The sequence below is a fragment of the Saccostrea echinata genome, unplaced genomic scaffold (genome assembly GCF_033153115.1).
Source record: "Saccostrea echinata isolate AGI-Se365-2 ecotype Australia unplaced genomic scaffold, CSIRO_AGI_Sech_v1 ptg000014l, whole genome shotgun sequence".
NCBI lineage: Eukaryota > Metazoa > Mollusca > Bivalvia > Ostreida > Ostreidae > Saccostrea > Saccostrea echinata.
This window is the reverse complement of record NW_026889763.1, coordinates 18,288,809-18,312,886: the sequence shown is the minus strand read 5'-3', so window position 1 is coordinate 18,312,886 and position 24,078 is coordinate 18,288,809. Positions and strand designations below refer to the sequence as shown.

The 24,078-nt window shown below is 31.5% G+C and overlaps 1 protein-coding gene across 1 annotated transcript; it reads left to right on the top strand.

Moving 5' to 3' along the window:
- Positions 1–3,565: 3,565 nt before the first annotated feature.
- On the top strand, positions 3,566–23,985 carry LOC133187322 (transcription factor RFX4-like). Its single transcript, XM_061322683.1, has 19 exons — positions 3,566–3,875; positions 7,916–8,006; positions 13,455–13,578; positions 14,416–14,477; positions 14,811–14,888; positions 15,783–15,810; positions 17,458–17,562; positions 17,652–17,729; positions 17,863–17,976; positions 18,685–18,734; positions 18,849–18,949; positions 20,616–20,674; positions 21,158–21,302; positions 21,465–21,559; positions 21,858–21,975; positions 22,335–22,457; positions 22,712–22,816; positions 23,097–23,678; positions 23,796–23,985. Exons 1-19 carry the CDS (start codon positions 3,656–3,658, stop codon positions 23,975–23,977), a joined length of 2,460 nt encoding a protein of 819 aa, XP_061178667.1. The 5' UTR covers positions 3,566–3,655; the 3' UTR covers positions 23,978–23,985.
- The last annotated feature ends 93 nt before the right edge of the window (positions 23,986–24,078 follow it).

Here is a 24,078-nt window from a genome sequence, read left to right as displayed (position 1 = left end):
AAAGAAAGAATTTTGTTTTACAGCACCGCATAGACCAGCAAAATCGTGATTTTTATAGCCCTTATGCATAGAAAAAATGTATCTTATTAAGAATATTTGTAGTCAGGGTACCATGTCCATCAATGGGTATCTATTGACGCCAGTATGTGACGTAAATACAAGCTGAAAGTGTTTACAACGATGACAGTACTACGGTGTCTTAAGTACATGAAATTAAAAAAAAATGGCGAGGGGGTGGAGAGGGGACGAGGGGTCATGATTTTTTTTATTTTCTTGATCTTTTTTATCGTGTTTAGTAAATATTGGAAAAAAATTATACCGGGTTATTGAACATGGAAAATTATAAACCCTAAATGTGGTTATTAAAAGTATAAATAACTTTTAACATTCAGTAAAAATATTTAATCGTTAAAATGTCCTTAAATAGTTCATTTAAAGTTAGTCTGTCATATTTCATCTATTACTAAGCGCATGATGTATGTGGAAAAAGATGTAAATATGTCATTCTATTTTTTCTCAAGGTCATATCAACGTCACTACATTCTCCTTATCTTTCTGGTCACTTTCTGTTTCTGTTTTATAGAAAGCATATTCAAAATTTCCAGTACAAATTAATAAAGATATTTTAACTAAAACTATGCAAAAATTACTTCTTTTTTGTAAGGACCGAGGTATTATTTTATTCCAGTTACTTCTGATTTTTTATTCTTCAATTTATTTTAACAGTATTTTTTTTCCTATACTTTTTTTAACAGATAGCGTATACTTTCAATAGATTTAGATGCTGATAATGGAACATACTGGAATGTTTTAGTAAACAAGTTCATCGCTTACTGGCATATCTAAGCCAGTATTGATTAAGAATTTATTTTTCCTCATAAAAATTGTAGAAGAATGATATAATGAAATTCTAAAAATTATATGACATTATTATTATATCTCAATTCAAACATTTTTTGTTCGTAATGTGTTGTTTGTTTTGATTTTATACCTGATTGAAATCATGTGTCTGCGACTGGGTTTATTTAGTTTGTCTTCTTTTTTGTTTATTTTTGGGACAATTGTTTTTGTTTTTGATTGTTTTTTTTTTTATTATTTTTGTTTTTTGCTTATTATTTTGTTTGATTTTTAATGGTTTTTATTCATTTATTAACTTTTGTTCTATTAATTTGATTTTATTTGTGTGAGTATTAATTGTTCGGTTTATTATGCTTCTGATTTGATTTGATTGTTTGTTAATTTGTTATTAATTTGTTTTCTCCTGTTTTTTTTTTTTTTTTTTTTTTTTTTTTTTTTTTTTTTGTTTCATTCTTAAATAATTTAATTCTAATTGTAACACGCCATTTGATTGGATAAAAAATTTACTTTATACGGTATAAAATGGGTAGCTATTAAATTCATTCCTTAAACAGAAGCGGAAAACCCTGTTTCACTAAATGCATTTTCAATAAACACATACTGAATATATCTGATATATAATATGTTGAGAAGCAAAATTAAGATTTTTCCTGAATACACAGAGAGGCTTTGCCTTTAATTTTTATTTTGAGATAAAATGTTTGTTGTATAGAAAAATATTAAATTTTAATTTATAAAGTATTATGCATATACTTTGATTATAGCAAAGGAAAATTAATTCTGCAAAAATCAGACTGATTAAAAAGACATGAATTCGCGTGTATGTCTTCTTCTTTTTTCCTTCTTGTTTTTATTATCTTTATTTTTTTTACTTCTATTTTTTTAAAATATATTTTTTCAACAACAATAAATTGGTAGAATTTTGTAAAATATTGTGAAAATAACAGAATTTTATACATTAACAAACTTTAAATTTCATATAATAATAATTTAATCTAGTATGAATCTTTTTCTAGAGTATTATAATAGTAAGCTGTATGGAATATTAAGAAGTACTGAAATTGACTACTAGAAATCATTTCATACTAAACTAGCACAACTTTCGCTTTTCTCACATGTTCACAATATGTATGTTTTCTTAATGTGGAAATTAAACTATTTCGGATTGGCACAGTTTTTTAGCATACTTGCCATGACGATCAATTTCAGATTTCATTGGTTTAAAAAATTTTATTCGTGTATGTCCAACAGAGGGAAAATGAAAACATGGTAGAAGTCGCATTAAGATGGACACCTAGTGGGAAAAAGAATGACCTAGGCTGACCTGGCAAACATTTATAGTCACAGCAAGCAAGCTAGCATGCAGAGTTTCAAAAGAATGCAACATACTTAATGTTTTGGATGAGATCGAAAAGAAGAAGTAAGTAAACAATAAAATTATGAGGAAAGTTGTTAAAGATAGAGGTATTGGTCTTTTCATAATTCCCACATATATTCATTTATTGAATCTATATCAAATCCATGCCTCGAATCTGTCAATATAAGGTTTATTACTTTGTGCTGCGTTGGCCACTTTCCTTAGGCTGTGCTGACCATTTTTAGTTAATTACACTTTTTGAAAGATTCATTTATTTTATCTATAAATAAATTTATTTGTCAAAAACCAATAAAGACAAAAGAGAATTGTCTTCTTTTTTCTTGTTCAAAATTTATTAAGTACATGTATATCCTTGAAATGTAATCTTTCTTTGCTCTCCAATAAACTGTATAATAACTTTATAACATCACCTTTGCCAAGTTTTCATTCCACGTTTACGTGATTCTTCCCATCCAGGAATGGACTTTGAGATTTGACGATAATAAATATGCTTCGTACAATCAGAATAACATATTATTTAAAATAAACAAAGCAACAAGAAAATCAAATATTTGTATATAATTTAAAAGACACAATTAATAGTTTACAAGGAAGGGTAGTAGTATTTGATTCCATATTCTCTTTAAATTATCACAGGGATTTTTTTTTTTTTATCAAAGGTGTGGCAAATTTATTTGATTCAATTACTGTATCTGAGTAAACAAAATCTCTTTTATTTTTTTATAAATACATTTGCATTCGCCCGCTACATTTCAAGAGGGAGAGATTAGAGGGAAAGACTTTTTCAAAGTTTAAACATATCGCCTACACGAATTTTTCAAGAATTGCAGCAAATTAAAGAATCAGCGCACCTGTCATTTAAAATTGTTTTAAACTGCTTATCTGTATAGATCATATTAAATTACTCAAAATATTGTTTTCTTTATTTTAAATATTTTTTTGTTTATAAATACTTATTTTACAGGGAGGGGAACCGTTTCCCTGTTGCCATAAATCAGACAGTGAGTTTCTTGGTCTTAACCTTATCAGCCATAACTTTCTTTCAGAATAACAAGTACTGTATTTTAACAAGAACAATACCAAGAATTGCCGGGTTATCGAGGGTGCGAGATCACTGCAGGATGATAAAGACAATTCTAATTGGTTATCTGAATAGAAAGGGGTGGGTCATTCCTTATCGAGGCTTATATCCCATGTTTGCTTTACTCTGTCCTGCGTCCATTACACACTCATTCCGTGATATAGCTGTGAATATATTCTTGACATTTTAAAGTGTCACTGTTTAGTTAGACGTTAGCACGTCGTAAATCTTTGTTTGATTTTTAGATTTTTGCTTTTTTATGATTCGGAGTGCAAATATTTAGTGACCAGAATTGAAATTGATATGAACACTGTCTATGATCTGTTACTTCGTGCCTAATGGAACCAGTTAACGTACAGTTAGCTCCCTTGATGCATGATAGTCTTTATGATCTACATGGGGGATACAACTATACACCTTCTCTGTGGGGACATAGGGAGGAGAGAACATTTAGCAGTCATCAGACTGAGACCTCCTCCAATCGAAGTGAAAACTCCACACGGACAGAAAACAAGAAACTACCCCCAGATAATTCTGGATCCGCCACTGAAAATACAGGTAGGAAGTAAATAAGAATTTATTATGGCTTCTCATATGTATTTGTTTCTTTAATAGGAAAACATATATGGTTAAATGTATTATAATTTTTTTAATGATAGGATAAATTGAATAAAAGCCAGAAGTAGCTAGTTTGAGTAGTTAAATTAAATAATTACAATGTCATTTGATTGTTGATTTGTCCTATTGAAGGTTTTAAAATCACTTAAATGTTGCAAATATAAAATTTGTAATATGGCGATTTTTTCTCAAAACATTTTCCTCCTTCTTTCATATGTATTTCAATGTTTATTTAAAAAGGTAGATAATTTTAAAATTTCAAATCATCTGTTATGTACATCAGCAATAGAAAATAAACATTAATTTTCATTCTATTTTTTAACACAGATGAAAATATTCTTTATTATGTTAGAAAAACTTTCCTCTTTTGAAAATTAAAAAAATAAATACAGAAATTTAGGTTGTTCGTTGTATTACTCTATGGCGTTTTTTAATTGTATTCAATATGTTTTATCTAATGCATATTTTAAAAAAAATAAGAAAGAAAATACTGTCAAAATAATTTTAATATCTTTTGACACCTTGATAACAGCAACATGTATTCCACAAGAGACATGTTAGGAATGCAAAAAATATGTGAAAATACATGAAAATAAATGGACACAGCAATTTGTCTGAGTGTTAAGGCTCTGTTGTTATTTTCTTTTACATTAAAAATGTGAAATGAGGATTGTAATAAAAATGATTTGATAAATAAACAAAATTAAAAAAAAAAACTCTAAATGTATGATGCTTGTTCAAAAATAAAAATAGATTAGTCTTCTAAACATAGGAAATAAAAATTATCAATGAACATTACTCATTATGAAATAAGATCTCTATTTCATGAATGAAGAAATGTTAAGAACAAAGACCCACCCTTTAATGTTAAAACAATGATTTAAGACTACTTCAGCCATGTCCAGCAATCAGAGCTAACGGGTAACTCTGGCAACGGATTAAGAAAATTCCACGTAAATAACTATGGCGTCAATTTATCTTGGAAACCCGTTTTGAATCAATATATTTAGTTCTCCATATGGATATTTTATTAAGTTTATCTGTTTGGTTTGTGATCGACAATATTGCTGAGAATCTTGTGGACAAATATAAGATACATCAGCCCATTCGCCGTAGTCGGGGTAAATCAATATGGCGGCATGTTTTTTTTATACTCAGTATTAAGCGAGGATTGACGTTTCACTTCATCAGCAAGACAAATTCCGTGGATACTGTATTATTCGTTAAGTGTGTTTAATCTTTTCATAATGACAAAAAGAAGACAATGTCTACGCGGATCAATGACTATGGTCGTCATATTGTACTTAAGTGCTTGACTCATCAGAAGCGATATTCTTACATGTAACTTATTAATTACATGGACAAAAATTTTATAGCTGCCTCTATGCCCCCCCCCCCCCCAATTACATATACATGTTTAATTTATATTAATAAGTATGTGCTTTCCCCCGAGCTTGATATGCAGTATTGAACAGGGAATTTTACACTCAGTGAAATTTGTGACTATACATGATTCATATTAAAAAGAAACTTTCATGCAAAAGAAGAAAATTATATGTTTATTGAAATAATATTCATAAAATCTTTCTTCAAATTCTAAATTACTTGAATGAAATATGTGAAGATAAGTTAACGAACAGTATTCGAGCTCAAAAGTCCATTAAACATTACAATATAGGAGCAGAGCAAACACGGACCTCTAAGACATCAGAGGTGGGATAAGGTGCCATGGAGGTGTGAGCATCCCCTGCCGACCGGTCACACCCGCCGTGTACTCCTTGTCATGATCGGGAAATAACGTCGACAATTCAGTGTGTAAATAATTGCCTAACAATTAGTATGAAAAAAGTCAGTAAGCATTTGACTTGATGAAAGATTGTATTTGAAATGAAAATATACAAACGAGGGTTGAATCAAAAGTAATGTTTTACTGACAATAGAAGACAATGGCAAACTAAGAACTAAACTGAATGACAAACCGGATAACTTCAACTTTTCCATCGTCAACTTCCCTTATCTATGTAGTAATATTCCAAAATCACCTACATATTGCGTTTATGTCTCTCAACTGATTTGATATGCATGCTCTGTATAAGATCAGATTTTAAACCGAGGCAAGCTGCTGACAAATAAGTTGATGTCACAGGAATATCAAAATTCCATTTAAAGTCAGCTTTCCACAAATTCTAGGTTCATAATAATGACCTTGTTTGCAAGAGGTCTTATTTAGTCTGACATGTTTCCATTTATTATTATTTTTAATTACTTATTATTATTATCTTTATTATTATTTTTATTATTATTATTATTATTATTATTATTATTATTATTATTATCATCAATACTTTTATACTAAATTTGAAAACGGAGTACTCCGTATACCTGATCAATAACACGGCTCGAGGCGGTTGTGACCGGTCGACCGGAGATGCTTACTCCTCCTTGGCACCTGATCCCAACCCTGGTGTTTCCAGGGGTCTGTGTTTAGCTCTGTTCACGATTTGCTTTGTTTAATGGATTTATGAGATTGATCACTGTTCGTTATCTTCACGTTTTACATGCTAATAAATCTTTAATAACAGGAAGTCATCAACAAAATGTTGCATACTAATATATGTACCTTTATCTTTTTTTGGACTGCTACATAAATAAATCATTTAGATACATATAATACTTTTAAAAATATCAATGAAAACACAAAGCTATGATAAGTCTTTTGACAACAACATTACCGATGTCTATATGACGTCACATTTCGAAACTTGTTTCACTTTAATCACAAATCTACATATATTAATCTCTCACTTAAGTTTTGCAAGAATCTTCACTTCCAAATTGCGATAGAGTGTCTCGCTTTAAGATGTTTTATTAACATTATTTGAACGTTTTAAGGTTTATTTCCGTAATCATCCATGTAGCATGGGTTTGAAGAGTAAATGACGTTAAAGATTGACTGTTCCTTCACGCTCATTCCTCGTCTTTTCCTCTGAGGTTGATGCCTGATAAAACGTCACTACTTGGAGTCAGACATTTTTACTACAAATAAAATTATTGGAATGATAAACTTAGTAAAAATTAAAAGAGACGTAAAATGCCTTTGTAAAAAGGAAGTCAAAAGATGAACAGAGGCACAGAAAAAGAAATAATGTGGAAGATCAGTCAACCTTTAACATCACTATCTCTTGCATTCAATGCTACACACAGAAAAATAAATATGGAAATGAACTTTAGGACATTTCAAAAAATTTTAATATAGCGCAAATTGGCGGTGAAAATTATTAAAACGCAAGCAAATTGAAGCGCATTTGAGTGGTTTAACAGATTCATGGATGAACTGAAAATGAGTTCCGAAAAGAAACACCATTTAGATGTCGGTAACATTTTTGTCTTGCGATAATAGACGTAAGCTAGATTTGTGAGAGTTTTTATTTTCTTAAAAGTATTCAATATATCTGAATGAAATATTTGAACAAAAGTAAAAATAGAGAAAAAGCCATGTGTGTAAAATTTTACTGATGATTTCCTTTTATTGAAGATTTTATAATGACGTTACATTATGATCAGCCCTCGTATTCAGAAATATAGTAAGTAAGTAAGTAAATTATTTATTATAGTGACATGTGTCTTGATTCGATTATGCAATGTATTTTACAACAATAAACTTCGTTTCCTACACCCGGCCCAAAGAACCTATGTCACTGTAAATATTTTGATAATATACATGTATATAGGTACATAATAAAGATAGAATGATATTAGAATGTTCCTTTTGTGAAGTTTTGACGAGTTTTAAAAGCATCGAATATAAAATTAACATGATTGTCTAGGAATTTTACAAAAAAATATGAGAAAAAAATGTATCATCTAAAGACAAAATAGATAAATTTTTGAATCCTATTTTACCAAAAAAAAAGTCTATCCCAGTCTATACATGCTTGAGAAAGTTTTCATTTCATATTACATGGTTATTTTAATTATAGAATGGCCACAGGAAGTGAAGAAAGAACAAACGGAGAATACTAAATCTGACAGTACACAGAAACAGTCACAAGTGGCGTGTACACTCAAGTGGTGAGTACAACTTGATCTATAAAGATAAATATAGGTACGAATACTAAAAATGAAAATGGAAGAACAAAAGCATGATTTAAATCAACAACATTTATTAGATTTATCATTTAAATGATATTGCTTTAACGTATGACAGTATTTGCTTGTTTTAATTCATTTTATTCAAACCTATGTAAATGAATAGAGAATATGAGATCCTGCAAAATAATAGCATTCATTTAGCATAAACAAAAAACTAAACCAATGTAGAATAGATAGGTAGATTATATACGTATGTAACACAACAACAGATGACGTGTTTGTAATATTTCCTATCTATGATGAACTCAATTTTCTTGTTAATTTTTTTCATGATTTTTTAAATTAAAAATATCAATTATTCTACGAGTGAAGGATGATCTCTCAAAAAAATATATATATATTCAAATAAACAAAGGTATAGATATTACTACACATCAAAGTAATAACTTATATCACCTTTAAATGAAGTAAATATGACTAATTCTGGCAGTAATAAGTACTCCTTCCAGTAATTAGCTTCTAACATTTATTGTTAAGATCCTTTATCATGGTAACTCAATACCGTGCAAATGACCATTTTGACATGTCTATACTAAAGATACAATATGCTCCCAGGTAGTAATCTAAATTGACACTGTTAATGTATCTTTTTTTTCAATGATCCAAATGGAAATGCAAATTATGCATTATATTTCTAATATATTTATTTGTTGTTATGTTTTATTCAGTAAAATATTTATTTAGTAAATTTATACAGTACCAAAAAACTGACCGTAAACAAGACATAGGCATCAGCTAATCATCACATATAATATTAAAATCTCGAAATTTTATAATTCAGTCCTCTTTTCCAGTTATTTGAAATTTATGAAATATTGTTTTTTATTTATTTTTTAAGTAGAAGTCAGACAGGAGAATTAGGCTGACGGGGTTTCTAGTATTTTATCTAAGATTGTATGAACAGTATCTCTTCTCTACTTGACGCTTATAAAACTGGTCTGGGTCTTTGTATATTTAAAAATTTAGTGAACAAATTTGAATTCTATTCTTGAGTGAAAAACTGTAATTGTTTAAGATTTATAGAAAATAGGGAACGTGTTTTATAATTGTCAAATCAATAAATAAACAATAAATATTACAAAAAATGTACAAAGTGAAATTGCTTTTGATTATGAAATTTCATTCACATAAAGTGATGGTGATAAAATAAATTATCGTATACTTGAATGGCAGGATTGTGTGTGTGTCTAATTCTGTTTTAACGAATGTTTAAATTATGTAAAGAATTATCCAGGATCAATTTCAAGTGACTCGTTTTAATTAAATTTATTAATTAGTTTATGCATATTCTTTGCACCTCAAACAATTGTCAGTGTTTTTGATGATAAATAAATAGTATTTATCGTACTAAGTATTTTAATTCTTTCAAATCTTCAAGAATTTTGTTATTTTTACTTCTCTGTCTCTCATCTTTAAGTTCATGATAAATTGTATAAGGTTTATCCATACAGCTACGCAAAAAAACATATTTATAAACTAACACATAATAACGAATAAAATTTATTTAAAGGTAAATATACATCGGCTTGATTTCTGATATCTATATTTCATCAATTCTGCTTTCTGTCAGGTAAATTCTCGCACAGGTGTGAACACTTATTAAATCTGACAGATGGTCCACGAGTTGGTGGGGTAATTGACGTAGTGTTGGGGTCCTATATTGTAGAGCTGTCACAGACGCTCATGATGTGGTGCTCATATTGAGGAGTTCGTGTGAACACTATAGAGAGTGCTGATAGCTATACAACAGAGCGCATCATGTTTTATTAAAACGTGTCTGACTAGAGTGTCCAAGCTTGAATTTTTTCGATGCTGAATTTAAATAAACTTCCGATGTAATTACATATTTTTAAATGTACTTCATCAATGTTTTCGCCTGAAATCCCTCTATAGAGATTTAATGAGGTTATTTTCTTCATGTTTTGGTTTTGATAACTTAATTTTTTTGCTAGAAATTTAAATTTAAACAGTTTGAAACTAGTTCATCTTTGTTTTGATTGTACCGTTATTTACCTGATAATATGGTATTATGAAATATATGGAGATAACGAACAGTATTCAAGCTCAAAAGTCCATTAAAAATACAAATTTTGGAGCAGAGCAAACACGGACCTCTTAAACATCAGAGGTAGGATCAGGTGCCATGGAGGAGTGGGCATCCCCTGCCGACCGGTCACATCCGCCGTGTGCTGCTTTTCATGACCGGGTAATAACGGGGAAAAAATCCGTCGACAATTCAGTGTGTAAATAATGGCCTAATAATTAGTATGAAAAACGTCAGTCAGCATTTGACTTAATGATAAATTGTATTTGCTAACAAGGTCGTTGTATCGACCATAGAATGAAATATATGGAGATAACGAACAGTTTTCAAGCTCAAATTACAAAACAGGTGAAGAGCAAACACGGATCTCCAAAGCATTAGAAGTGGGATCAGGTGCCATGGAGGAGTGAGCATCCCCTGCCGACCGGTCACACCCGCCGTGTGCTCCTTGTCATGATCGGGAAATAACGGAAAAATCCGTCGACAATTCAGTGTGTAAATAACGGCCTAACAATTAGTATGAAAAACGTCAGTCAGCATTTGACTTAATGATAAATTGTATTTGCTAACAAGGTCGTTGTATCGACCATAGAATGAAATATATGGAGATAACGAACAGTTTTCAAGCTCAAATTACAAAACAGGTGAAGAGCAAACACGGATCTCCAAAGCATTAGAAGTGGGATCAGGTGCCATGGAGGAGTGAGCATCCCCTGCCGACCGGTCACACCCGCCGTGTGCTCCTTGTCATGATCGGGAAATAACGGAAAAATCCGTCGACAATTCAGTGTGTAAATAACGGCCTAACAATTAGTATGAAAAACGTCAGTCAGCATTTGACTCAGTGATAAATTGTATTTGCTGACAATGTCATTGTATCGACCATAGAACTTACGAAATGACGACTTTAAACGAGACTGTTGATGTCCCTGTTTCATCAACTTGCTTGTCAATAATTTACCTCGTTTTAGAAATTGTTCATACGTAGAGCATGCTCTTGCGTATCGAATCAACTGAGAGATATAAACCCCGTATGCAGGTGATGGAGGTATATTGCTGCATAAGTAAGCTAAGTTGACGATTGAAAAGTTAAAGTCATCACGTTTATCATAAAGCTTGGTTGTTAGATTACCATTAACGTCTTTTTCTAGTAAAATATCCAAATATGAAACTGATGTGTCAGATTCTGTGGGAATTTTTAATTTCAAGCTCACTGGAATATATCGTATCGACATACGAATGGAAATAACCATTGTTAATTAACAATACGTCGTCGATATATCTAAATGTCGAGCTGAAGAACACAGCAGGTGTTTTGTTCCTTTCACGTACAAGATTCTGAACAAATTATGCTTCATATAAATACAAAAATAGATCTGCTAATAACGGGGCGCAATTGGTACCCATGGTAATTCCAACAGATTGTTGGAAGACCTGGTCTCCAAAAACCACATAGATATTGTCAATCAGAAACTCATGCATCTTTTCCATATCAACTTCAGAGTACTTGTGTGTACAATCAGAATGTTTTTTCACAAAATAATTTTGCAAATGACCAATGACAAGATTTACGAGTTCCATTTTTATTGGAAAAGCAGCTGTCAATGATATCAAAAAGCCTGGACTTTAATTCATTGTTGGGAATGGTTGTATACAAAGTTGAAAAGTCGTAAGTTTTTATGTTGTTGATTTTGGTAAAATTTTGGGATTTCAAATTTTCCAAAAGTTCCTTGGAATTTTTAAGTATCCACATCTAATTTACACCACTTCTCGAATTTATTGTTGCACAGTACTCCTGAAGTTTCTCCTTCACTACTTTTAATATTTTAGTGAAAGTAAAGAGAGAGGCTTTGTAGAACATTTACTGGAACCCGCTATGTATCTTTGTAAGAATTTTTATGAAGTATCGGAATCCAATATAGATATGGTAATTCAAATTCATGTTGGTTGTTGGGAATATTTAAAATATTCAAAACTGACGTATGATTTTGAAGAATTTCCTCCTTAGAAAGGAAGCTATTGGTATTAGTTGGGTGTAAGTAAAGAATATATCAATAATTACAGATCAGACTGCATTCAGAAGAAACAAAACAAATTAAGTTTATTTGCTTGTATTTAAATGAGAAACCCAATATTTAATTGAGAAAAAAGGATACATTTCACTATATTTACAAGCAAATGTTTTGAAATAAATTATCTAAAATATTCTCTAATGAATGGTTCTCTTTTGAAATCGAAGAGAGTTATCTTTGAAATAAACGTCATTCTTCAAAGAACTATTTGAATGACCTCGGGGTCACGTATACCCCGCTGAGGTGTGGGAATATTGTCACACACAGAAGCTCACCAGCTGGTAAACCAATCGGAGTAGGCTCCAAAAATAAATAAGTTTTGGCGTACCTGAAAGGAATGTCATCATACCTGTCCTCAAAAATATCAAGTCTTATTGTCGTCTAGAATTCAAGCAATGTTGCAATTGATCTTTTTCAATATCAGAAGAGGAATTTTGATATTTTTTAAGCTTTGTGTTTTATGTAATTTCTGAGATGATTTACTTATAAAAACTGATATGTTTACAAATAGCCATCGGTGTCAAAACGTTCTAAATCTTCAAGATGTATTTTCTTATCAACCGAAGTTGATATCACAGATTCTTTTGTTATTGATTTATATCGTCCACTTGTTGTTTAAGGTGATTTTTTCTAGTTATTCTTTACACCAATAAGAAAGCTTGTCCAGGTATTTCAATTAGACAAATTTTTGTCAGCACTGGTCGAAATCTTAATATCATTAAGAGAAGATCGTTGTTTGTAAAAGATAATCGTAATGCTTTTACATTGTAGTTCTTTTAAAAAGCAAAATTTCTGCTGAATTTTACTTCTAACAAAGTACGAGCTTTTCGTCTCGTAAACGACTCTAATCATTCTGCTGTTGTTCATTTCCGTCAAAAATAACGAAATGTTTAGACACGTTACATAGAATGCTTGAAAAGAGAAGCTGCTAAATTTTGGGGAAGTCTAAATGTATATTTTTATTATTTTGCTATAAATTTCCAACTCTCCTCATTAAACATCAAGAGCATTGATATCTCAAGAGAAACAAAACCAAATAAAACAAAAACAAATACAAAACAAAAAAACAAAAAAACAAAAAACAAACAAAAAACAAACAAACAAACAAACAAACAAAACAAAAAAGGAAAGAAAAAAAGAAGAAGAAATCACTGGTAATAGAAAACTGTATCCATGATCAAGTATTGATAAACATGATATTAAAAAAAGCAAAACTTATTTTTAATTTTTGAAATTTTATATCGTATTTAGGTTGTCGGAGAACTATGAGAGGGCAGAGGGAGTTTGTCTTCCCAGGTGTGTTCTATACACACACTACCTGGACTTCTGTAAGAAGATGAAATACACACCTGCCGGGGCCGCCACCTTTGGAAAGGTAGGAAAATTAGGAAGAAATTAGACAATAAATATAACATAACGCTGCTGAGCTTAAAGTAGCACATGATTGTAACAAACTGCTAATTATGATGAAAATAATAAAGCAACAATTTATTTGATAGGTGAATCATTATATGTGGCAATTAAATCCAGAATATCTTACATGAATATTTCCAAAATAGTATAATAATAGAATATTCTGAAAGTGATATGGTCCATAAGTTTTTGTGGTTTGTGTATTTTGGAGGCAGCATTTTCTTTTTATTAAATGCATGAGTAAATGCTTTCAGTTCATTAACGCAGAGATAAAAAAAAAAGAAATTATGAAACATTTTCTTTGTAAAATAATCTATTAAAAATCCAATTTGTTTAGGTAACGGTTACCTTGACTAACTTTTTAAAAAATATTGTACTTCATTCAAAATAATTGTACGTCTCACATAATTGTTTAGAAATAGTTTATTCTGCGTAACAAAAATGTTTAATTGATATTGCAAGTTTTATAAACAAATTCAGTTGAATTGTTGATTACACACATACTGGTATCTCACTTATAAAAGTACTATACACTCTGAAAATTGTATTACAAAAAATTACACAGAGCATAAAATAGATTTTGCTAACCTCTCGTTCGAGGCATATTTAAGTGCTTTTTTGAGCAAGAATAATTTAGTTAGACAAGAATATAAAAAGTAATTTTTCATCAATCCACCCATTGTATGTTGCAAAAGAGAAACAAACAAAATTTTAATCATGTACAATGCAAGCATATGTAATAATCTACGAATAAATACACTAGACTATTTACTAACATAAATGTAATTAATTTTCCTAGATCATTCGTCAGAAGTTTTCTAAGATAACTACCAGGCGATTGGGGACTAGAGGACAATCAAAGTAAGTTTTAAAAAAACCTTTACAAATTTTATCCTCTTTTTGATAAATCTATAATGACAGAGTAGCATTATTGCTTTCACCATTGTCTGTCATATATCTATGTTCGATGCTTTTAAAATGTGATTACAACAGAATTCAACGTAATTCGAATACCATTCGCACAGTTTAGCAAAACCGATCTAAGGAGTTTGCGGGGTTGTTTAGTTGTGTATATGGGACTGAAGTGTGGTGATTGCGTTCTTCCCCATGGTTGGTGGGACGCAGTGCTCGCAGATCGGTATTGCAATATGGTTTGTGATTGACTTCAGGTAAAATTCAGCTTTTTCTATGTAGGTACCATTACTATGGCATCGGCATCAAGGAGACCTCGATCTACTATCATTCCGTGTACTCAGGAAAGGGATTAACAAGGTAACAAGTCCCCTAATTATGTGTGGAGTAAGAAGCAATGTATAAAACAATAAAAATTGTCCAAGTGTCTTATCAGTCATTTATATTAAAAATAGGTAGGTTTGAAATTTGCAAGTCACGTTCAAGTTGTGTAAGATTAGACCTGTATTAGTCACTCAAGTTAGGACGATTTTCTTAAATTTTGCACCTGTGTTCCAAACCTCGTCGAAGGTGGAATTTTAGTCGTATTCGGAATTCGTAGAGTTTGTCATGTTAAAAGCTTTCCACACTTTTCTGGACAAATTGAGTGCTTAAATTGAAAACGAAGCTTTCTACCAGCACAAGACGAATGACAGATTGTCCCAAACAAGTTTAAAACTTGAAAATAAATTTCTTAATTAAGACTAAATCAATATAAACGTGTTAAGGGGAGCCACAAACAGCGCTCCAGGATGAATCCAGGTCAACACGGAATTCAGTTTATGGATACCCTATGTATTCATTGCTAATTTGTTAGAGATATAGCTCTTCAAATATATAGTTGATAATAAACCGACCTGGATTCATCTTCCAGTGGAATTTTCTAATTCATTGCAATGTCCTACCCTTCATTGCAATGTCCTAGACTAACATATACCTTTTTATTTCAAAGAATTATTTAATACATTAAGTGAATTCAATTTAAATTATCTAGATATTATGAAAGGTAAATAGACTTTGAACAAAGAGATTGACATCCAACAGAAATATTTTCAATGTAACCTCCTGGCTGCGCCCCGTAGAATTATAATTCAGTCCTGCGGGCCGGCAGCACAAGCAGATGTCATCCGTCTGTGCAATATCTACCCAGGAGAGAATGTGAATATCGCACGGTTTAGATTAATTTACTTATGACAATTTTCTCCCGTTTTTCAGATTTTCCGGAATCAAGATAAAGACTGAGGTATCGATTCTTTTGTTTTTAAATTCAGATTATCGGTGTCTGGTAATGCCGGTTTATCTTGGGTCTATATTAGATTTCCTACCCTATAACACCTTGGATTGTCAGAAATGTTAGTGTTTGAAATTCATCCTGTGTGTCGTTTGTTTTGATAAATGGAAGGAACCGATATGGACTCCAAGTAAACAAATCGCACGTTAGATTGAAGCAAGTGTAAGCATTTTTCGGGAACTATAGCGAAGGCATCGATTTGGTCCTCGGATGCAGCCCTGTTCAAACGTGGGTCTTATCTTTTGATGGGGACCTCTCAACCGCTTGCTTTATTGTTTAGGTTTAGGGGCTAACTAAATCAAATATATGGATATTTCTGGGGTTACTTTTGATGTAGAAGGGTGATTTAATTCTGGAAATGCATTGCACGCCCTCTTCATTTATCATGGCGTGACCTGTGAGAAGATTATATAAATTGACAAAATATTTGGACAGTTTCAAGAAAATCAATATTTATATTTCGTTAGTTCTTTCTGGTATTCTAATTACATTTACGAATTTTTGGCAAATATCTAGATATACAAAATGGAATGGTAAAATAAAATCATATAAAATTCTATGTTTTCATACGCAGTATACATTGTGATGTATCCCCTGCTTGTTTAGGAATAAGAGATGTTTCAGCCTATAGTGTAAAGTCTAGAGGGAGAAGGGTTTCCTTTTCAGATTAAGTCTCCAAATTGTACAGGATGCTTAATACCTCGGCTGCTAAACATCACACGGCAACATTTATTTTCTCTCGCGATGTGTCTTCCTACCGCAAATATCAATTTATTCCAGGCATTCATTACGATAAAAGAACTATTCCGGAAATGTTAGCAAAGCCTGTGTGTTAATGCTGATTCACTCGGCTTTGTTTAAATAAGATAAAGTCTCCACAGATTAGCCTGCTTTAGCTTGACAAGGCTCTTGTTGACGATGGAAAGCGACAATTAGTGAACCACTGGACAAACACGACTCTGATCTCCGATATGTTTCTGAACGATACCCATGGATACTAAGGCATTTTTACAACAAAAATTCTATATATCAGAAAATAAGTTTCATCATTCAATCTCTAAACACTACCAAAAAGCAAAAATTGTAAGAAGATTATGAAAAGTATACGGTATTTAAGATAATGGTGGTTTAAGAGACCTTAGAAACAGTTCTCCTGGAGAAACACGAACGACCCAGTTAGGTTGGTGACACAGCACTGCAAGTGGACTTCGCGTGATTGAGACCTGGGTAATGGCGCCTCGCAGTAGAATGCATCAGCAAAGGACTTCTAATCCTATCCCAAGTGTTTATGTAACAGCTAAACAAATTGTAAATAATAGCTCATTTTACCCTTATGGAAACTATTTGATCATGATCATGTTATCAAAAACTGCAACAATTACACCTAACTTAGGAATTACAGACATTTTCTTTTAAATTTGTACCCTGTTGTTCTTAAAGATTTTGTGAGGATGTTAGAAGGCTTGATGTCCAAATGAAAAATAACCACTTCTTTCTACTAAATTATTAACTTTAATTAAATAATTGAGTTAATTGTTTATATTTGTTTTCATTACTATGATGAAGAGAACTCATGATTATATTTTAATTTGCTTTTAGGGTTCCAACAGAAAATTTTCCCTTAGCTCAAAGACCGGAACTTTACTACCAGAATTTCCAAATGCTGAAAACTTAATTTTGCCAGAAAATGTTGACAGAGAGAAGGTCTTATCTTTTTGTTTAACATTTACTTAGCACAGTGAAGTGTAAATTTTAGAGGTTGAGCTTTCATAACGATCCTTGTACAATTTCAGATGCAGACATTTATCATGATGTATCGAACTCACTGTCAAAGGATACTGGACACAATTATAAGTGCTAATTTTGACGAGGTTATTTAATATATTCTTCTTAATTTTATTGTTCTCAACCATAAAAATGGACAAAGCTTTCACAGACATTGAATAACGTGGTTTACAAAATTTTCCTTAAAATATCAATCAAACTTTCTTCATACGATTGTAGGTGCGAAACTTTTTACTACACTTCTGGCAGGGTATGCCGGAGCACCTGCTGGGGCTGCTGAATCTGGACATGGTGGCCGACATCGTGGGGCTCTGTGACTCAATACTATATAAGGTAGGCTACAAATCTAATGTAGACAGCAACCCGTGTATACATGTATACAATACGACTCGTGGCATATTCATCATTAGTGCATGTATATCGGTTTTGTAAGTTGTCAATCGTTCGTCTGGTGTAAAACTTTGGAATATTTAGCTTCTCAAAATCTGCTGATCAAATGATTGCCAAATTTGGTAGTTTAAGGTATTTTCTGTGAAAGAAAATAAAATTGTCCACTTCATGATGCTAATCCACTGGGGGCCGAGGGATGAATAAAAACCTAGAAAGTTAATGCACTCTGTCACATATTTCTACTCCTGACCATCAAGTAAAATCAGCAAAAGTCTTAACTTCCCCTAAACAACGACTAGTAATTCAAAACTTTATTTGATTTTTCTGAGGAATGTGAAACATATCTAAAATCTACCATTTGTAATTCTTTGGTATCTTTTTTATTCCTTATCATTTAGCAAATAAAGTTCATGAATTTATCTGATTAGTTTGAGCATTATACATTGTAAAAATCCTCTCCCAAGATCCAGTATTGAAAATTCAAGCTTGAGGCAAATTGGCCATACTTCGAAAATGCATGAATATTTGAAGAAAACAAATTAAACAAGTTCATAAATACTCAGAGAGGTAATGTTATTCATCTATCGTTAGACACCTTAAGGTATCAGAAATGAAAGTTCCTAGAATTTTGAAAGAATTTTATCTTTACAGGTTATGATAGATGTATTAATTCCTTCAACTATCCAAGACCTGCCTTACAGGTACTTTTTCCTTTAGTACAATGAAAAGAATTTAGATTTGGATAACGTTATTGTTCAACTGTTCCATCTTTGCAATTTTTGTCATATTTATCAAAATTTTATTTTTAATTACAGCCTGGGGTCTGAAATCAAAGTTTTTAATCGAAAATTAGTGCATTGGTTGTATAGTTCCCTTGAAGATGTACCAAAGAAGCTAAGAGACAAGAAAATAGAAGGTAGTCTGAAGAATATTATACGTATATTAAAAGAATAATATTTAAGAGTTTTTTCTGTAGAAATTAACATTAATTTTCAAATTTTAATTCAATATACACTGCTTGTAGATATTTCTGTGTATCATATGTTACATAAATATTGCAAAATGATGGATTGGACATATCCACAATGTACGGATTAAAAAAAAATAAATGCCTTTATTTCTTTTTAGATATTGTATAATGATTAGTTATAAAATAGTATCATGTTTACAGAATATAAAGGTTTATGTAAACAACATTTGAATTTCATTTTGGTGTCTTATTAATGTTTCTTAGTTTGATAGTTAATTAAGGTCAAGATCTAGTAAATGAAAGGTGCCTACTGATTTCTCAATATTGAGAAACAAATTCTTCTAATGATCTTCTACAAATGTAGCTTGGTAAAATAAGATGTATCGGGACTTAATTTTTAGAGAAACTCGATGAAAATACATATTTCAAACTGCAATTCTCAATTAAAAAAGAAGGGTCTTGCATAAATATAGGAGTTTTTTCAATCTCAGATGAAGTAAATGTATCAGCATTGCCTACAATCTCTCAGAAAATGGTTTTTCACATCTTTTTGACCTCTTCTTTAAAGTGATATTAACATGAACATAGGTAGCGGGGTTACTTCTGACATAATTTTGAATTGAATACCAGGAAAATGCTTCATTTTCTACATAATTCTATTACTGCTGTAAAGTATGGGAAAAATTAAGTTTAAATCAATTATGACGTCATAATGGAGCTAGCATTTAAAAGACAGTATACACTTATTTCATGACTACGAGGGAAACAGTCAAACTGTTGTCCCGAGGTAATGGGGAAGACCTGGGAAACTGTTGCCCGAGGCCGAAGGCCAAGGGCAACAGTTTCCCAGGTCTTCCCCATTATCGAGGGACAACAGTTTGACTGTTTCCCGAGTTGTCATGAAATAAGTGTTTTATTACCTAACCTACTATATAATTTCTTAAAGTAATGATATTGACATAATAATCAATGGCTTTTAAAATACATCGACAAAAGTTTGTTTTTTTTTTTTAACCAAACTTAACAAAATGAATATTAATCAAATTCTCGCACTGATTGGTGTAAAATCAGAAAAATTAATGTTTGTGATATTATCATGCACTAATAAATTGAAAAGAAAACATGTAGTAAACAACATAATGATGTCTTGAAGATTTGAATATTAGACGTTTATTGCAAAGATCAATACTGAGTGAAAGGGGCCTACATTTTCCCCAAAATACCCTCAGAAAAGGTGATCTTGGCCTCTTATTTGAAATGATATTAAATTAAATATATATTTATATTGGTATCAGGATTACTTTTCAGATGATAATTTCAAATTGAATGAAAATGCTTCAATTTATACATAATTCAATATTATAGCTGTAAAGTATACGGGGAATTAATTATGACGTCATAATGGAACAGTGCAGCCATGCAACAGTTCATTCTGTGACCGGATAAACAGTTTGACTGTTTCATGATTTGCAAAAACATTAAAAAGAATCAGGAAACAGTTCAAAATGCCTAATTACAATTTATATAGTAGGTTAGGTAATAATCTAAACTCATTTACTAGATCTTGACCTTAAGTATATACTAAAATAAATTCTATGAATTTTTCTTCCAGTGGCCAAACATTTTATTCACAGTATTAAACGCCAAATGTCTTTTGTGCACTTAGCGCAAGTAAGTGAATCATGTTCATTAATGAAGATCTTTAGATCTAATCACTGTCAATAATTTGGTATTTGTATATAAATACATGTGATTATATGAATCCACTTTCGATTGATCTCAGTTTTAACAAACTTTCCCTTTATCTATTTATATTATGCCAAATATGCACATTGAAAACACCCCACAAAACTTCTTGCCTTATTATTAATCTATAATGAAAAAAAATGCATAATAGTTTCTATTGCAACAGTTCAATATTTCTGACTTTGAAATCCCCTTGCTTAAATCCACTTCAAATATATTTTAAATAAAATTCAAAATTTATTATGCAATACCATTTTTTCCATATTTATTTAATGACAATAAAAGAACTGATACCGGTAAAAACCAAGATGTTACCTTAATTATTTTTTGGTTCTTTTCTTTTGTTTTGTTTTTGGTTATAATGCCATTGGTTCCAAGAAAAAAATATCTTTATGAAATCATTTGCAGACGGCCAGAAGTGTCCTTCATAATCAAGAGTGTTTGAATGGTATGCTGGAGGATGTGTCAAGTATAGATCTGACAGAGATTTGCTGTCAGGCTGGGTTCACAACCCCTAAATCTACCAATAGTCTTAAAGAAGTTATTTATGATTGTACGTACCATCATTCATTTTTGGAATTAGACTGCTGAAGGAAGTAGAGTAGAATTCAGCAAATAACACGATGTACTTTATAATTGCTGAATTTGTTTTGCACTTTTAGATAAAAACAAATACATGTAGTTTTTACTACTAATGATACACTTCCAATTTTAGGTTTCGACGAATTTCAGAATTTGCTGACCAAGCAAGCACCGATTGAGGGTTACACAGAATGGCTCGATAACATCATTGATAAATGTGTTTTACAGGTAATTATTCAAATTAGTTTGAGAGAATTATTTCGAAATCCATGTAATATACTTAGTGTATGGGTTCACTACATAGTTTGTCTCCTTTATTTCATTACCAATCGATTCGAGGCAACGTACCGCAGTCTATTATGCAAATATTGATAAACAGTAAGCTTGATTTCATTCACATAAAGTAATATATATAATTGAATATTCTTTGTCAACTTATCCAAGACGTTTTTAGTTAATATATCTTATGTTATTAGAAAAAAAAATTCCTAACTATGCTAACTTTATAAGATGATTATTTTCGTAGCCTTTAAAAGACAAAGATAAATCATTTAAAGAAACTGCCTCAAAGTTCCTTCTACACTGGGAAATCATTGGTTCTCTGTTGATGAGGGATTTAACATTACACAATGCAACAAGTTTTGGTGCGTATTTAATTTTAAAATGATATATACCTATATTTATTTTATAAATAGAAAAGCAGCATACCTCAAAATTTAAACTTTATTTTTATATGAACCAAAGTATCAGAGCAACAGTTTTTGTGACATCAATAATTTGCTTCTTGAAATGAAAAATATGATTGCAATCACTTAAGTACTATTTTAAATACCATTTGATGTGTAACGTTTTACCCTCATTTATTCCTCTCACTTACATATGTTACTCATTTTTCTTACTTTTCCGTCTCACTTATTCCTATCACATATATCTCTTACTTGTTCCACTTATTTATTCCCCTTACTTATTATTCCCCTCACTTATTCCTCTCTCTTATTCCAAGGTGCCTTCCATCTGATTCATATGATGTTTGATGAGTACGTTTTTCTCGTCATGGAAACACAACATGATCAGGTCACAGATAAAACGCTACAGAAAGCTGTCCAGAAATATATGAAGTGCGCAGGTAAAGCTTGTTTTTCATTATACTTTGTTAAAAATAAGGGGTAAAAATCGTTATTCTTTTTTTATATTAATTGAGCAAGAGTTCTCGTTTCTGTCTCTAAAAATCGTCAATGTTTTACAAAATTACAAAAAAGAATATATTGATATTGTGAAGACTTCAGTAAATGTCACTTGCTTCCCTCATTTTTTCAATGTGTTTGTTTTCCTTCTTATTTGCAAATGTATTCAAGTAAAATACTTTGTGAATAAATTCAGAGGAGATAAAAACGCAAGCCAAGGTACGGACACCATCATCCAAACATCTGGTTTCTCCTAAATGCCGAAAAAGAAAAATTGATGAAGGATCCTTCGACAGTAATGGTAAACAACCAATCAGTTTCATCCTTGATCAAAATTTTATATTTTAAACTAATTTCATTAAAAAGTCCAATACTTCAATTCCTACACAGAGTGTCAGAGACTCCTGAAAATAAAAAATGCTAATAAAATGTATTACTGGCCTTTTTTAGCTTTCAAACCATGTTCTCCCTTGAATCATGATCACCAGTTTAAATTATCTTATCATCTTTAAAGGAGAACAGAAGCCAAAACAGTAATGGAACTGTTTCTTCAAGTTAAGTACAATATTTTTTATCTACAGACGAAGGTGACAATGTTGGAGGTATGGACGAGAATCGACATGGTGCTTCCGATTCCTACTCCTCAATGAACGGCACGGCTTTTAGTCGTCCTCCTCCCTCCATCCACAGGGAACCATGTACACTGACCTTTCCTGACGAATCCTGTCGACCAGGGATAAATCATTCTTCCTTGCCATTATCCCCATTGAAACACTATTCGTCACTTAATGGAAGTGCTTATGAACGTCCGACTTACATTTCTCAGTATGGGTTAAATTCGTATGGCGATATTATGAACACCAATAACACTTTTACTACGCCTAGAGTTCAGCCTTATGGCGAAACACATATTAACTCTTTTCCCACAGTGCCTTTTACCGGAAGTGTTCCACAGGCAACCACGTCTTATTGGGCAGACAGTAGAACCCATCCTACATTTCATGAGACCTATAACCCATACAGTTACAATAAATTTCATCCTTCATACGATACCTATAATAAAAGTTCATTTTTAAGAGGTTCCACCTACCAAGATACGATCAACAGGTCTGCTTTTGAAAATTCTAGAAATTATTACAGAAGCTCCCACGACAACTTCCAAGGTACATGTTTTGACTATATCATAAAAAAAACATTGCATACATTACAAATTTTTTGCTTTGTTAAGCACGATTCCATTTCCTAGAAACAATTTTCCTAACACAATCTGTATTTTACAGTAGGAAGCCACCTTTCGATTGGAGGTTTAAATGGTCCCTATATGGATATTGCGCAGCCGCAATCACAATATCCGCCACGCCAAGACTCTGCCATGTTCTTCCAAGAAGATATATATGCAAACTCGATGCCGCCATCATTTTCTACAATCGGAAAACCTTACTTTGCAGCCGCTTTCCGATAGAAATGTATCTAAAACTCATCCTAAAATGTATTATTTATAGTTTTAAAAATCTAATTCCTCTTTCAGGGATGTAGGGTGAGGCAGAGATTCTTTGATTCTGG